At 42.7% G+C, this 15,506-nt stretch overlaps 1 protein-coding gene and 1 long non-coding RNA gene across 7 annotated transcripts in view; one reads left to right on the top strand and one right to left on the bottom strand.

Annotated features, from left to right (window-relative positions):
• The window catches only part of ERRFI1 (ERBB receptor feedback inhibitor 1), a 17,153-nt gene extending 13,070 nt beyond the window's left edge, over nt 1–4,083 (top strand). For all 3 annotated transcript variants that reach the window (XM_038376389.2, XM_043500027.1, XM_038376388.2), the window contains one exon: nt 1,423–4,083. In XM_038376389.2, coding sequence (XP_038232317.1) covers nt 1,423–2,621 — 1,199 coding nt within the window. In that variant the 3' untranslated portion in view covers nt 2,622–4,083. The remainder of the gene's footprint in view (nt 1–1,422) is intronic.
• Nucleotides 4,077–15,506, bottom strand: LOC122457075. 4 transcript variants are annotated; one of them, XR_006276380.1, is made up of 4 exons: nt 14,368–15,506; nt 12,592–12,645; nt 8,919–10,542; nt 4,077–7,782 (listed from the first exon to the last, which is right to left on the bottom strand). It is a non-coding gene; the product is annotated as an uncharacterized LOC122457075 (long non-coding RNA). The 4 variants fall into 4 exon arrangements; XR_006276379.1 differs by having other exon boundaries at nt 8,919–12,645; XR_006276382.1 differs by lacking the exon at nt 12,592–12,645.

The raw sequence follows: 15,506 nt of genomic DNA, 5'->3' as shown, positions 1-15,506 counted from the left end.
TTTGTCAATAAATAAATGTGGCTCCAGCATGGCAGTGGGGTGCACAGGAGGAGCATTGAGGTGGGAGATCACCCTGAAGCCCCCACCTCCCCCCAGTATAGAGACTCAGCAGTGAGGGTACACCTGACACTGACACAGTGCAAGGGCTGGGCTTGCCCCAGAAATGCCCCATGGCTATTTCCCTCTATGCCAGGTGCACTAGGTGTGGATGGGCAGGCTCAGCCCAGCAAGATCCAAGTGTGGAGGGACTTAGTGTGGGGGGATCCAGGTGAGAGGTTTCTGTGTGGGGCAATCTGGGTATGGGTGGCTTAGTGGGAGATCTGGATGCAGAGGCTTGTTGGGGTGTTCCGGATGCATGGGCAAAGGGACTCTGCAGGGGATCCAGGTGAAGGTAGTTGAGGCTCAGTGTGTGGGGGGCTGGGTGTGGGGAGATGGGGCTTGATGGGGTGGGAGTCCAGGTGCATCTGGTTGGGGATCAGTGGTGTGGAGGGGCTCGTAGGAGGGATCCGAGTGTAGGGAGGTAGGGTTTGTCTGGGTGGGGGTTTGGTGGGCCTGCTTAACGGGGGAGCCCCAGCTGCTGCTGAGGGGACGCCACATGCTGAACTCCTGCTTCTTCCTGTGATTCCTCATCCCCTTTTCTTTTCCATCCCCCACCCTCGCTTCTACCTTCCCCTCCTCCTGTCCTATTCCACCCACCCTTCCTTCCCCACTGTCTCTTCCTACTCACCCCTCTGTCCCTCATTTTCCCCTTCTTCCCCAATTACCCAGCCCCACCGCGGGCACTCTGTTGCACGTAATAGAAAGCAGGAAGGCTCCCAGCACACAGAAGAGGTGTATGACTGGCACTAGGACCCAGGAGGCAGCGTTCAGCTGCAGAGGTCTCAGAGCAGAGACACAGCTTCCTTCAGTTGGGCAGCTCTGCGCTTGTAGAATGAGGGGTGGGGCAGTGGCATGTAATCCTGTGTGCCCCCCATGCCTCACCTCTTTGGAGGGGGGCAGTTCCCCCCACGCTCCCAAACTGCACCCATGGTCATCCCCCGTGCAGCTTCCCTTTTCTTCCCTGCCATTTTCTGCAGGAAAACACAGTGGGGGGCCATTTTCTGTGGGTGCACAGTCCCACAGAATCCCTCCAGGAGTACTCTGAGGATGCATGCTGTGAAGCTTGCTTAAAAATGGTGCAGTGTCCTGTGTAAAGCAAGCTATATGTATGGGACAACAGCTGGCTGTTCATAAATATATTGTTATGCAGGTGTGTTTTAGGTTACTACTATTACTGTAGTTAAGAGTTCTGTTAATTAAGGTATTAAGGATGCATTTTTCCTAGTGCTGAATTGGGAACAAATGAATGTCTAGATCATCTGTCACAAATTCATGGTGTTGGGGATGTAGACAGACATTCTTAACTTTATTTTCCCCTCCTAGGGCACATTTCAAACCCTGTACCAACAAATGGCTACTGCTTTACTGAAAGCTGTGTCAGGGTCCCACCTCAGAAATCCAGCCCATCTCCTCTTAGTCCCAAAAGTGAGACTCTTAGTTCAAAGCATGAAGATCATCTTGTTCCTAGTTTCAGCAAACTGTCAGTAACTGTGGGCTGTTTCTCTGAGGAGATGCCTCCTCATACACTGACAAAGAGTGGGCCACCTCAGTTTTCTTCTGCATCTTCCAATGACCGCAGCTCTAGGCCACTACCTCCACTGCCCATTTCTGAGGACCTCTCTCCAGATGATGTCGACAGAGAGGTGGAATTCTTAACGAGTTCAGACACTGACTTTTTGTTAGATGATTATGGACTTCCTCCTTTTAAATCCAGTGCTCCAAGTAGGCGGAGTTTTAGGGGCTGTGGACAGATCAATTATGCCTATTTTGATGCCCCAGCAGGACCGAAAACAGAAGATGCCAACTCTGCAAATAACCTAAATGGATGTACACAAACCCCATGTCCTCCTCCACAACATCTACATCGGCGTTTACGAAGGTCTCATTCAGGGCCAGCTGGATCATTTAATAAACCTGTAGTGAGGCTATCTAGCCACTTAAATAGGGCTTCTCCCAATTCTGATGAAGACAAACCAGAGGTCCCCCCTAGGGTTCCCATACCTCCTAGGGCACTCAAACCGGATTATAGAAGGTGGTCAGCAGAGGTCACTTCTAGTGCATACAGTGATGAAGACAGGCCTCCCAAAGTGCCGCCGAGAGAACCTTTATCACGGAGCAATTCCCGTACACCGAGCCCTAAAAGTCTGCCATTGTACCTCAATGGGGTCATGCCCCCCACACAGAGCTTTGCCCCTGATCCTAAGTATGTCAGCAGCAAAGCTCTACAAAGACAAAACAGTGATGGATCTGCAAACAGGGTCCCTTGCATTCTTCCCATTATTGAAAATGGTAAGAAGGCCAGTTCAACACACTACTATCTGTTGCCTGAAAGGCCTTCATATCTGGACAAGTATGAGAAATTCTTCAGAGAAGCGGAAGAAACCAGCTCAAGCACAGAAATGAAGTCTTGGTCTGGTGACTGCACCACAGCTGCTGCCACAGCAAAGCAGGACTCAAAAGATAGAATGGACATGGCTGGCCACATGAAACGGAAACACCTGTCTTATGTGGTTTCTCCATAGATTCTTGGAACATGATTCACGATAGTTGCTTAGGATGGAGTAGATCTTAACCATGTTGCTAAGTTTTTGAGATCCAAGGAAAGGTTCTCAAATAATGAAGTAATGGAATTCTTCCTGTTTCAGCAGAAGAGTGGAGTATCAATGGTAGTCATCTTATGCTGCATATCTCTGAATAGTTTGTCTGGACTAAGCCTATCTTGGTCTGTCTAATTGAAGACTGTAAAGCATTTATAGAAACACATGGAGTAACCATAGCCATGTTGGCCAGTTATACACTATCCTAGAGTAATATATTTTGTAAAGGCATATTAAGAAAAAATCCAGTTTTGATGTCTAAAACCGAAATCAGGGAAGAAAGTGCAGTACAGTATTTTTGTTTTATATCACAGGCATTTCCAAAATAATAGACTTGGCATTTTAAAATCTTTTGCAGAAGATGGCATTGCTGGGAACAAACCCTGTTCTCTTTAGCTTGGATGTGCTAATCTGGCTAGAAGGAAATTGACATCTACTTAAAGACTTGGAAGTGTATTGGAAAGTGTTTAGACTTTTTAAATATCTTCAATATTTTGAAAACTTAGTAGGATATAAGTAGAATTTAGCGAAGTGGCTTCCAACAGGGGGTTCGACTTCTGCTTTTTTTATGGTGCCTCTTGGATTCTTTCACCCACTAACAGGCACATGGCAGAATTCTGCAGATTTTCCTAGCAGAGACTTGGACCAGCTACTGCTAACGTTCACCCATTGTTCTCTCTATAAGGGATCCAAGGAATGCATGTTAGTGTCCTAAAATTGAGAGGGGAAAGGTATCTTATCCCCAATTGCTAGTAAATGGTCAGCAATGACTTCATCCCTATTTAGTACAGTATACAAACTTCTGACTGTATTATAAACAGAAACACACAACACAAGCTGGTCTTGTGTTCTGGTTTCTATTCAGTATTTTCTGGTTGTGTAGTTTGTTTTTTTTGGTAAATTAAACATGATTCCATTTACAAACAGTGTCAGTCACATCTACCTTTGCTTCAGATACTGCTTCTTTCTGTTTTTGTTTCCCCCCCCCCACCATAGTCTGCCTCACTGTTCCATTTAGGTCCGGGGAGATGCAACACTTGTGCATTAGCTGTTTCTCGTGCGTACTTCCACATATTTATCCTTTTATAGATAAGTACAAGAGAAGAGGTGCTCATTAATGGAGGTCCATTACTATAATGCTCTCCTCCTATAGAAATGAACAAGCTGTTTACAGTTTAAACTACTGAATGAGATATTTGAGCTATTTTAAAGCTTACTTTTATGTTTTAGTACAAACTAAATGAAGGTGAAATACATGCTATAGAAAATGCACTGATATTTCTGCATCATGTGTACAGTATTGAACCCAAGGATTTTATTCACTTTGTTTTATTTTGAATATTGTCGTCTTGAATTTAATAAAGTTATAATATACTTATTTATGATATATGTAATGTTTCTTGATTTATTTGGTGGTAGTCTCATGCATTTTAGTTTTCAGTGTGGTTTTTCTAAAAGAAAAATTTACATAAATGCAAACAATGTTAATGCAACATTTTAAGGCTTCACAGTTAACTTTTGCAATTCTTGATCTAATCTTAAGGTTCCTACAGCAGTGTTTACTCATTCATGTTGCATACTATCTTCTGTTCTTGTTTCATTTCATTGTGTAGCTTTGCCAGCCTATTTTAGGGTGTGTCTCTAATTTATCATATTGACCAATAAAATGTGCCATAAATTCATGATACACAGCCTATCAAGATTAGTAAACCTATTATTATTGATTATTGTTTCCGGTAGCACCCACAATGTGCTATGCACTGTGCAAACACAAAAGAGGTCAGCAGTGTTCCTGACCTGAAGAGCTCGGAGGCTAAAAAGTCCAAAAGTAGACAGAGGGAAGGTAGGGGAAGGGATGTTTTTTCTAGGTGAAATAAAGTACAACTCTATACTCAAACTAATTTTTCTGTTCAATAGGAAAGACGCTGGCAGCATTGTTTATACAACACAATACTTACTTAGTGCATGAACCCTGAAAAGATATTGGAGAAAGTACATAGCACCAATGAATAGACAAACGTGCAGGTAAAGTCCCTGACTTAATGATCTTGTAATCTAAGCGTGTTAGCTAGTAAGTCCAAATAACCCTGTGAGGTAGATAAGTGATATTTCAAGATAAGTAGGGTCCATGTTTATAGGGGTTCCATATCCACTGAATTTCCACACCTAGGGCTTTTTATTTTTGCAACAAAAGCTTAATTATTTCTCTCTCACGGTTAGAGAGACCTCTAGGTTACATCTGCATGAAGCTCTCTTAAAAATGTCCACCATTGCTGTAGCTCTGGTGGCATGGTGACTTTACCATAATCTCATCTAACTCTGCTCAGAGCTGTTGGTGCCATCATCAGGCCAGTCGCATATGTACTTGCAGGTTCACTGAGTATCAGTGGAGTAAAGGAGAGAAATGTGGGTCGCTGGGCTTGTGCTGTCCCTAGAGCCCTCTGCAGGGAGGGTTGCTGTGGAAGCCCAGAGGAAAGTTAAGTGGCTTTCAAGTAACCACTTGCCTGTTTTTCCAGTCCTATTGTCTGCTCTGGACCCACCCAGGTGAGCCTGTTCCCCTGCTAGTTTGAGATCTACTGGAATACATCATCTCAGCAGTATTTCTGTGCTTGGGTTTAATACAGTCTATAAGAGCATTGGGGCTTTTTTGAATTCCTCTCAGGCAGAGTATGAGTTTAGGAATTGCCGCTACAGCCTGTCATTAAAGTGGAGCTGTATTTAATTACGTGCCTGAACACACCACACGTTCTCAAGTATCTTTCCACAGTAGCTGACAAACCAGCTGCAACACTAAATTGCAGCCTGTTTTCAGTGCTGATTATCAGCCATGCTGTAGCCTAATAGGTGTCGCTTCACTAGAAATGTTTCTCCTTTTGCCTCGCCCCCTTATCCTGTCCGTTCCACCCAAGCTGCATGACTAACCATCCCCTTCGTGTCCTCCTCCCACTCTTGTCTCCAGGCCTTGTTCCACGTGGCCCCAGATTCCTGGAAACCCCTCCCTAGCCCAGTTGGTCATGCCTTCACCTTCTCTTTCAAGTCTCTCCTCAAAACACTCTGCTTCTGAAAGGCTGAGAGCCTTAATTCTGCCCTCAGCAGAGGTTTCTCGGATGAACAAAATACAAAACCAAGGTTAAACTCAAATTAAGAAGCAGATATTTCTGTTCACTCATAACACTGCTGCCGTTTGTGTCATCCCAATCTTTGGCTGTGCTATCTCTTTTGACTTATGAGTTCCGCAGGACAGAGACTTGGTCTTAATACTGACCTTAAGTGACTTAATACTAACAGTGACCTTAACTTACTTTATGAGAGGGGTAGCCCAGGTATCAGTAATTCTATTTTATAGGGGGGGCAAGAGATTTTATTTAGATGGAGTAAAGCTGGAGCAGTTGCTGAGCTTTAAGTTGCTAGTAATCATTGTCCACTAATTTTCTTTAGTAAGAGGATGAGCACTGTGAAAGAAAAAGCAGTCCTTTGCAAGTTGTCATTCTTCAAGCTGACCTAACATAGTATTACGGGCTGGTTCTTTCAGACCTTCATGCTAAATGCATTAAACTCTGATGCTATCAGATGGTTAATAAAATCCAGTCCATTCCCTGGAAAAGTTCTGTTTTTCCTTTTTTGCCTCACTGCATTCATGAATAATAGTAAATAGTCCAATTCCAGAAATGTTCCATGGCCTCTTCTGGGAAGAATATGTGTATTGCAGGAACTCCCAGTCATAGATGCTCAGTACTGATTTATTGCAAAGAACATGAGTGGAGATGGTGAACTGAACACCAGTGTGCTGAAACCTTTTTGCTGCCAATCGGGCTAAAAAGAAATCTGTTCCCTCTTTTGCCTCCTCTGTTAAAACTTTGTATTCTACTGATGTAATCATACCAACCTCTGAGCTTCACATCTCTGGGAAATAACTTTTGCTAAGAAGGATGCTGAATTTTAATCAAGCAATTAAAGTGTGGAGTCAGAGGCTGACATTATACTGTTACATGGTGTCCAAATGCATCTGATAAAGTGAGCTGTAGCTCACGAAAGCTTATGCTGTAATAAATGTGTTAGTCTCTAAGGTGCCACAAGTACTCCTTTTCTTTTTGCGAATACAGACTAACACGGCTGCTACTCTGAAACCTGTCATGGTGTCCTTCATGGTAGTCATATACCTTTTGCTATGGTGGCAGAAATACGTTCATTTTCAGGTGCTTATAACTTTGTTTTTTGGGGATGGGGGAGGCAGAGAAGTCCTTTATCCTCTGAGCTGACATGTCTCCTGTTCATCTAGCCATATCACTTTTCCTTCCCAAGCTGGAGGCAGTTTTTGTATATGGGCCTGTTACCCTTGCATAGTAATGAGAAGCTTGGGCAGTTCCTGATTTTTGTGCATCTAAACTCATTAACCTTCCTTTCACATGTCTTTCTCTCTCCCCCTCCCCCACCCAAAGTTTTGCAAGGTTTTAGTCACCCAACTTCTTTGGGTTTTAACAGGAATTGCACACTACAAGCCTGTGCGACTCTAAATTTACAATCACTGGTGTCTTTCCATAATAGTGCAAACGCTTTCTCTCCTGAGCTGCTGCCGTTCTTGTTGGTCAACTGAAGTATAGACGTTGGAGCTGAACTGCGTGAGCTAATAGGCCTTTTCCATTTCATCAAGGACCGTACAGGATTGTTCCATACAGCATGCTTTCCAGTGCTCTGACCGCTTTCCCTTTAAAAAGCCTTATGGGGGGGGGGTGGCGGTGGCGTTGGCGTTTCCCCAGGTACCCTGAACCTATGCCATGGCTTAATGCTTCTCACAGGTAGCAAATTTAGGAGGGCACTGGCCAAGGAAATCTTGTGTACATTCCTCGACTGTAGGATTCCTGTATATTTTCAGGGATAAATCCTGCATGGGTTGCAAGTCATGTTTCCAGCTACCCAGATGAGTAATCAGCCTCTCTGCTGCAGGGGCTGCTCTGCAGGTTCCAGCCGCAGAGGTTCTTCTGCTTATCCACTGGCACATAAGACTTGCACAAGCAAGATATGATGCCTTGACAAGAGCTTCTGATCACAGGTTTGAATGTGCAGGGGTTGGGCAGCATGTCTTCACCTAGGCAGAAATTGACAGAGTTCAGTACTGCATAAGAGAAAGGCCTTTGCTAGATGGGAGGTCTGGTCAGGACAAGCAGATTTCAAAGTATATGTGCCTAGAAATATGGTCCTTTCCTTAACAGCCAAGGAGTATGCAGAGGGGAATATGAGTATATATCAATACTAGTGACACCACCTTCAATAGCTCAAGAGTTGGGGTGACCCTCTAAAAGGTCTTCTATATGGATAATTTTTTTTTAACTGCTATACAATAATCTCCCAGTGGAAGTTGTGGAAGCCTCACTGCTTGATGGGTTTAAAACCAGAAAAGGGAACTCTACTGCACTGGCCCCTCTCAGATTGATTAGATGTGATTTAACATATTTCTAGACTCCATGTCTATAGTTGAGGGATAATAAATGCTTCCACCATTCCTCCAGAATCCCCATCTCATCCATGAGGGAGACTGGGTTGCCTGGCAGGTGACACATTGCTCTTGCTTAACTGTGAGCCCTTTCCCACCTGTATATTTGTCATAAAGCAAATGATGCTGTGAATTCCTTCCCAGGGTATAGTATACATAGTCATAATGTTGGATATCTTATACCACTGGTTTTGGAGGTTTTTTTTAACCTCACAAAACAGAACCAAAGGAGTAAGTAAATCAGACTTTGGGAGTGCTGACCGACCTTGTTCTAAACTTTCTGCAACATTTTAAAAGTTTACGGCACCATTAACAATTGCTGCACCCACTGGTGCCATGGGACCTCTGTGGAGTGAGGGCTCCCACCCCCTTGGGCTTGTGTATTTTATTTATGGCTGTTGCAAATGTCGTCGCTTGGTTTCATTTTTGTCTCTCCTAGGCCATAGGGAGCTGGGCTGGGCCTAGGAATAAACGTCAGCTAAACTCAGTGTCCCTTGGCCAAAAAACAAAACAAAACAAAAAAGCCCAGCAACACCCTAGTGTTCCCAGGAATTCCTAGGTGGCAACAGACACTGATCCCATTGAAGTGCAATTAGTGCAGGCCTCCATACCTGCAGTTCATATTTTCTTGTTGTATGAACCTTGGTTTTATTCCTGTGTAAACATTTTGTGATGCAAATCTAGGTTTGGAATGACAGAGAAAAATGATGCCTTACATAAAGATGCCATACCCTAACTGGTGGCGGATTCCTGTGGTATACATATCAAGGCAGCCTTGTCAAGAATTCTGGGTTATGCACAGGCTCAGAGCTTGGTCAGGGTGTTTCTTTCTAGTGGATTAATAATTATTTTTATTACCATAGTGCATGAAAGTCCTAGTCCTAGAGCACACACACCCCTATCCCAGCTCCTGTCCCATGCTAGCTTATGCACAAACACAGAACAAAAAGACAGTTTATACATTCTGGCGCAGGAACAAAGTATAAGACAAGCGACAATAGGTGGCTATACAAAGACAACTGGGAGTACAAGGATCATGGCCCTTTGGCACTTGCAGCACAACATAAATGCCTATCTCTCACAAGTAAATTTCAAGAGGAAAAGGCTTACACAGAGGATAGCAAAAGATGTTAGGGTCTTTACTTTTTGTATCAACTGCCAGTCTTCTACAGGCCTGATCCATGTAAAACTGACTCATTTGCTGGAAGCATTGTGTTAATTTCCTGAAAATATTTTCTAAAAGTGGTAGTATTAATAAAACCTAGCAGCTGAATGAGTGTTTTTGGCAGTTGTTTCTCAGCTGTCATTCCCACTGGAAATTTAGTGCATGGTTTGAATTATATCATATGTACTTAATATTGATCAAATATAATTGTAAAGAATTCTACCTTGTAACATTGTGATTAGTCTTTGTATAGACTGAAAGAGGTGTTACCCTTTCCCCCGCCACACACACACACACACACCCCCAATCCGGCATTGTAATTCTGGCCTTGCTTAATCCCTGCCCAAAATGCCTATTTTCATCCACACAAAACTTTTTTTTTTTTTTTGGTGCGAGTCATACATGGAAGCCACACCTGTGGTTGCTCATAAAATGTTATTGTATTATTTAAACACTGGGATGCGCTAAATCTAGCTGTGGTTAATTTTGCAGAGGTGTCAGCTTCTCCAAATCTCAGATAGCAACACTCATCAAAACGCTGGAAACACTGACACTATTCATTGCTAAACAAAATGATTCAGGCAAAGTGAGGAGCTTCTCTGCTTAAAGTCTGCAGCTTCCCTTTGAGCCCAAAACATGTTATTACCACCTACATGTTGTTACCAATCTGAGTTTCATTCTTGGCTCTAACAGTGTCCTCAGTATTACTCTTTTCTGGACCATCTTTCTTTCACTGCACCTTCCTCCACCCATGTCACACACATACAAGTGATGGTATATGCATCTCTCTCCCTCTGTGGTGAGGATCCATCCTAACATACAACAGGGGATATGCGCAGAAAAATTAAAGGTAGCTCCACATTTTCTCCACTTCTTGTCTTTTTTCTCATGAAACCCTGATAGATGGGAATATGTGGCATCCTTGCTGATAGTCCCCGTGCCAGTTCAAGCATTCTTCTTTGCATACTAAGGCATAAAGGAGTGTGAGTGACCCTAGCCGTGTTACTCATTGCCCTGCAATTTGGGCATGGTAGTTTAGTGGCTGTTGTGACAGTTCAGAAAACGCAAGAGGCTATGAGCATATTAGGTTGCACCTTGTGATTTATCATCCTTTTGCCATCTATCACGTTGACAAGTTAGTCAAGAAGATGTTGCCTGTGTCCTGGTCACACATCCAAGCATGTGTTCACCTGGGCAGAGATTGACAGAGTTCAGTACTGTGTAAGGAATCCTTACTGCGTAAGAGGTTGCTTCCAACCTTAAGCAATGTTCTATTACGATGTAAAATCTGCACAAGTCTTCAGTGCATTGACAGAGGCCTTTCCCCTGCCACAGGCCTATGACTCAAGGCAGAGATGTCACTGGAGGAGCATACCCTGATGGATTCTCTTGTACTTACACGGGGATTAAACTAGCTCCCACTGCTTTCATTTGCAGAAAACCCCTTTTCTCTTTGGTAAACATTTTGTATAGTATGTTCCAGGCTCTCTGCAAAACCATTTAGAGAGAATGTTCTGCCTTTACAGTTACATGGGGTTTTATTGTTTAGACCTCCTACTCCAGAAACATTCTGAGCTTGTGTTGCATGCAAGTGCCACAAATATGCTGCCATAAATCCTCAGGAAAAGCCAGGAACTTTTGTCATGATGCTATCAAAGCTGTGCCTGGTGCACACAGACTGACCCAGATCCTGAGTCGTAGGCAGGGTGCACTGTGGATCTTGAGGGGTACAAAACTGGCTTTAAATCACCTCTGCATCCCCCCAGTCCTTGGGCTGTCTGGCCACTGGGCCACACCCAACATAAATTAGAGTACCTGCAGGGCTGTTCTGTTTCATGCTAGCAGCCAATGGGTCATTTCAGTGATGCCCTGGTCGTGCTAACCTTCCACAGGGAACGCCCCTGTGCCAATGTTTTATCTCCATCAATGAATAAACCCAGTCAGTGTAGGGAATCTAAGAAAAAGCCCAGCAGAGGAAAGATGTGAGGCTGTTGTTTGAGCAGCAGTGGGGCTGAATCTGGGAGATGGTCTGGTGCCCATCTTACTTCCAGTTCCATTTGGAAGCTGAGAGTTCAAACTGTTAGCCACAGGCTAAAACACTTTATTTGATTCTGCTCACTCATGTGGCTTTGTTTTAATCAGGTAACGGAATTATTCACCTTTAAGCACTGAATGTTGTTTTTAAGTTAAACATTAGCCTGCACTGCACAGAGCATTCTAATACTGCAGCATTCAAAACTACTTTGAAATAAATGTGCTATCTAACTATATGTAAGCTGATCCCCAAGTTGCAAGCCTTCCCACCCTTTCAGGGAGATAGGGCAATGACTAGGTATTTATTGTACTTATTTTTTAAATATAATACTTTGTTTTACAAAGATCAAAAGTTAACACATACGCCTTCTGCACTAGAAAGTAAAGTATTCCAATTAAGTCCTGCATGGCCAAAGGGTGTACCAATTATGCTAACATTTCACTGGGGATGCAGCCTGAAGGTCATTTATGCTATTGCAATGTTGCTGTAACTATCATATCCCACAAGATGGCATGACGCTATCACTACCTACTCGTTACCAATCTGTTTCATTCTTGGCTGTAACAGTGTTCTGAGTATTACTTACAAGGCAAACCCAAGAGCTGATGAGGAAAAAGCTTGTTACTAGGGATGGGGAATAAAATGGGGAATAACATATTTCCAAAGCATAATTTATATCCTAGGCCAGGAAGAGCCCTAGAAAAAGAGGCCAGACAAGGGGCGTACTGAAGAAAACCTAGAGGATTTACAAACCATTGAAAACCAGGACAAAAAGAGTTGAGATTTTACAAAGGTAATTTAGAAATTTTTTCTAGGGTAAATGTAGTGTCGGGGAGATGCCACAGGCCCTGTCACTGTCAGTCCCTAAGAGTACTTGACAGGCAGCAGCCTCTAGTGCTGCCCCATGCCTGAACCCTGAACACAGGAACGGTCAGTCTCTCATTCACTCAATCTGGTCAGCAAGGAGGGACAAGTAGTGCTAGTGGTGGTTTCTGTGAGAATGAACAGGGCTGGTCTTAAGGAAAATGACACCCTGGGCGAACTTGTATTTTGGTGCCCCGGCCCTCATGGGTATAGTGCCTCCGCATTGCCCCTGGTGCCACCCCCTCTTGTGCCCCAAGCACTTTACCTAACCCCTGCACTGTGCCCCCTTCCCCCACATGGGGAAACTGACATGGATGCAAAATTCTGGTGTTTCCACTACCTTCAAACTGTGAAATGCTCCTGGATATCCACTCAATGTATCTGTGTAATGAATCTGTGCGGAACAAAAGCTGTTATGAGAGGTGGTTTCATTTAAAAAACAAAAAAAAATCTCTGTAGCTATTCAAACTGCTCAATGATAGCCAACACGGTGGGCATTTTAAGCATCCTTGACCCACTCACATTTAGGAATCTAGTAATTGCATACCAGATAGGAAACTCGCCTACATGGACCTCCTGGGCTTGTGGCTGATAGTGGCCAGGTCAGAGGAAGGTGCAAGAAACCTCATCGTGATCAATTAAGGAATAACCTTTTGATTAGGATGGGGAGGAGGAAAGGGGGGTGGGTAGGTTCTAACCCCAGTTAGTAGTTAACTTGTGCCCTGAAGCAGACGCAGTGGCTCTCAATCTTTCCAGACTACTGTACCCCTTTCAGGACTCTGATTTGTCTTGCGTACCACACATCACCCCAGTTTCACCTCACTTAAAAACAATTTGCTTACCATATAATTATAAAATAAACCAATTTGAATATAAATATTGTATTTACATTTCAGTGTATAGTATATAGAGCAATATAAACCAGTGGCTCTCAACTTTTCCAAACTACTGTATGCCTTTCAGGAATCTGATTTGTCTTATGTACCCCGCAAGTTTCACTTTAAAAAAACTGTTTGCTTACAAAAATCAGACTTAAAAATATGAAATAGTAATAGTGTCCCAGCACACTATTACTGAAAATTTTCTTACTTCCTAATTTTTACCCTATAGTTATAAAATAAATCAATTGGAATATAAATATTGTATGTACATTTCCATGTATTGTATATAGAGCAGCATAAATAAATTATTGTCTGTATGAAATTTTAATAATGACTTTGCTAGTGCTTTTTATGTAACATTGTAAAACTAGGCAAATATCTGGATGAGTTGATGTACCCTTGCAGGGTGCACGTACCCCTGGTTGCAAACCACAGCCCTGACGCACACATAACATTGAGACCTATAGTTCATAGGCCCAAGGTATAAATATCCTATGCCCTCTAACCAGTCTATAGGTCTTCTCTAGTTCCAAAAGCAGCATTTGGAGCTGGGCTCTCAACTAGATGGGCGAAGGGAGGGTCACTGAGGCTCTGTGGTGGTAATATTTTCAGTGCACAAGATTTAACTGCTGGTAAGTGACTATATGGTGCCAAAGAGCCAATGGCTTCAGAGACAATTGCTAAGGAAATGTTCCCTGCTATGGGGCAGCAGAGTACTAGTCTGGCCTTGCCACTGATGATGATGCTAATATCCCTTTCACCACTGCTGAGCAGTTATTGGCTGCGAGTAGTTTGGCCAGACAGAACAGCTGCCCATCCTGGATAAGCAATCTGAATGGGTAGCAGTGGTGGTTCTTACTCATAGCAATCATTGGCTCTTGAATAAGTAAATAGCCTTTATAGACCCACAACTTGTCATCATACATAATGAACAACTCTTCTTTATAAGGCTTTAGGCGGTTTCTAACAAGTATCAGTCCCGTTTCTATGAAAGCTGAACACTGCTTCCATTACCTCATTGCTTGCTCCCCACAGTTTACTTTTCCCTCCTGAAACACATTCTGTTATATGTACTTTGTATTGTCTAGCTTCTTGCAAAGTTGGAAGAGGTGACCTTTTCTCTGGTGAACAAATCACTTTACTTCAGTACACAAGAAGAGTGTTCTCTTAGCTATGACAGGGGCACATAGAACTGAAATAATGGTACTGCTGACTTCAAGCTTATTGGCACTTACCATTATAGGAAAACTGAAAGTTGATGATACCCAAATTCAGTGGACAAGACCAGATCACAAGGTAGCACACAATGATGTTTCAGAATGACTGTAACAGATCAAAGTGAATGTATTAACTTCACAGCAAAGTGCCTTCTTTGAATATTAATGCTAGGAATTCAGTGATTGTTTTTATTGCCTCTCTTGACCAGAGTAATACCATTTTGCAATGTAAGGACAAGTCTGAACTTCACTTTTTAAATTAAATTATATATGTGTCAGTGATTTAGAAATGAATCAGATGTGACCTCATGGTTCATGTGTTGTTTTTAATTTCTACTGTACAATAGTCCAGATCTAAGAGTCTATTCCCATACTACAGTAATGCTGACAGACATTCCTGCCATGAATTTAACTTTCATTCCCGATCTGTTATTTACTTTGTCATTTTAAAGTGCTAGTGATGGTGTGACAACAGCTTTCTTAAGGGAAAAACTAACAGCTGAAAAGCCCAAGTGCCTTTTATATTTAAAGTATTAGAGGTTTAGTGAAAAAATGAAGGACGAACTATTTGTTGTGCTTCCAATTAATCCCACCGTTGATCAGAAATGCTTCTGCCCTTGTGACCATTTTCAATGGAATAGCAAATTTTATCAAGAATATTTAGTGGCATGAAAGGGGTATATTTGTTAAACATGGCTGATACTCTGTGTTCTGCACAGAGACGTCAAAGGTTTCACTACTCAACCATCTGAGCCTCCGTATGCTATAAATTGGAAATGGTTCCAGAGTTTTAACCAATGATGGCATTAATATTTATGCAGGGAAGTAGCATGACACTAATTTAACCATAAATTCCTTTACTAAATCCAAAGGTTGAATGCTATTTATACAATTACAAATCGGACCCAAACTGGTAAGATGTAGCCTGACTGTCAGTGCTTATATTGATTTTTGTCTAGACTACTGAATGCCAGTGAGGCTACACGCAGAGCTTGTCAAAGGAAGCACAATATGCTGGACGTGTTTCCCCTCCTTGCACAAAAATCCTATTTTAAATGTCAGTTTGACTTGTCTACTGTCTATACTTAAAAAAAAAAGAGGAGTACTTGTGGCACCTTAGAGACTAACAAATTTATTTGAGCATAAGCTTTCGTGAG

Source organism: Dermochelys coriacea, chromosome 18 (genome assembly GCF_009764565.3).
Source record: "Dermochelys coriacea isolate rDerCor1 chromosome 18, rDerCor1.pri.v4, whole genome shotgun sequence".
In the NCBI taxonomy this organism is placed as follows: domain Eukaryota; kingdom Metazoa; phylum Chordata; order Testudines; family Dermochelyidae; genus Dermochelys; species Dermochelys coriacea.
The sequence above is the reverse complement of the archived record's forward strand: the minus strand, read 5'-3'. Positions and strand labels throughout refer to the sequence as shown.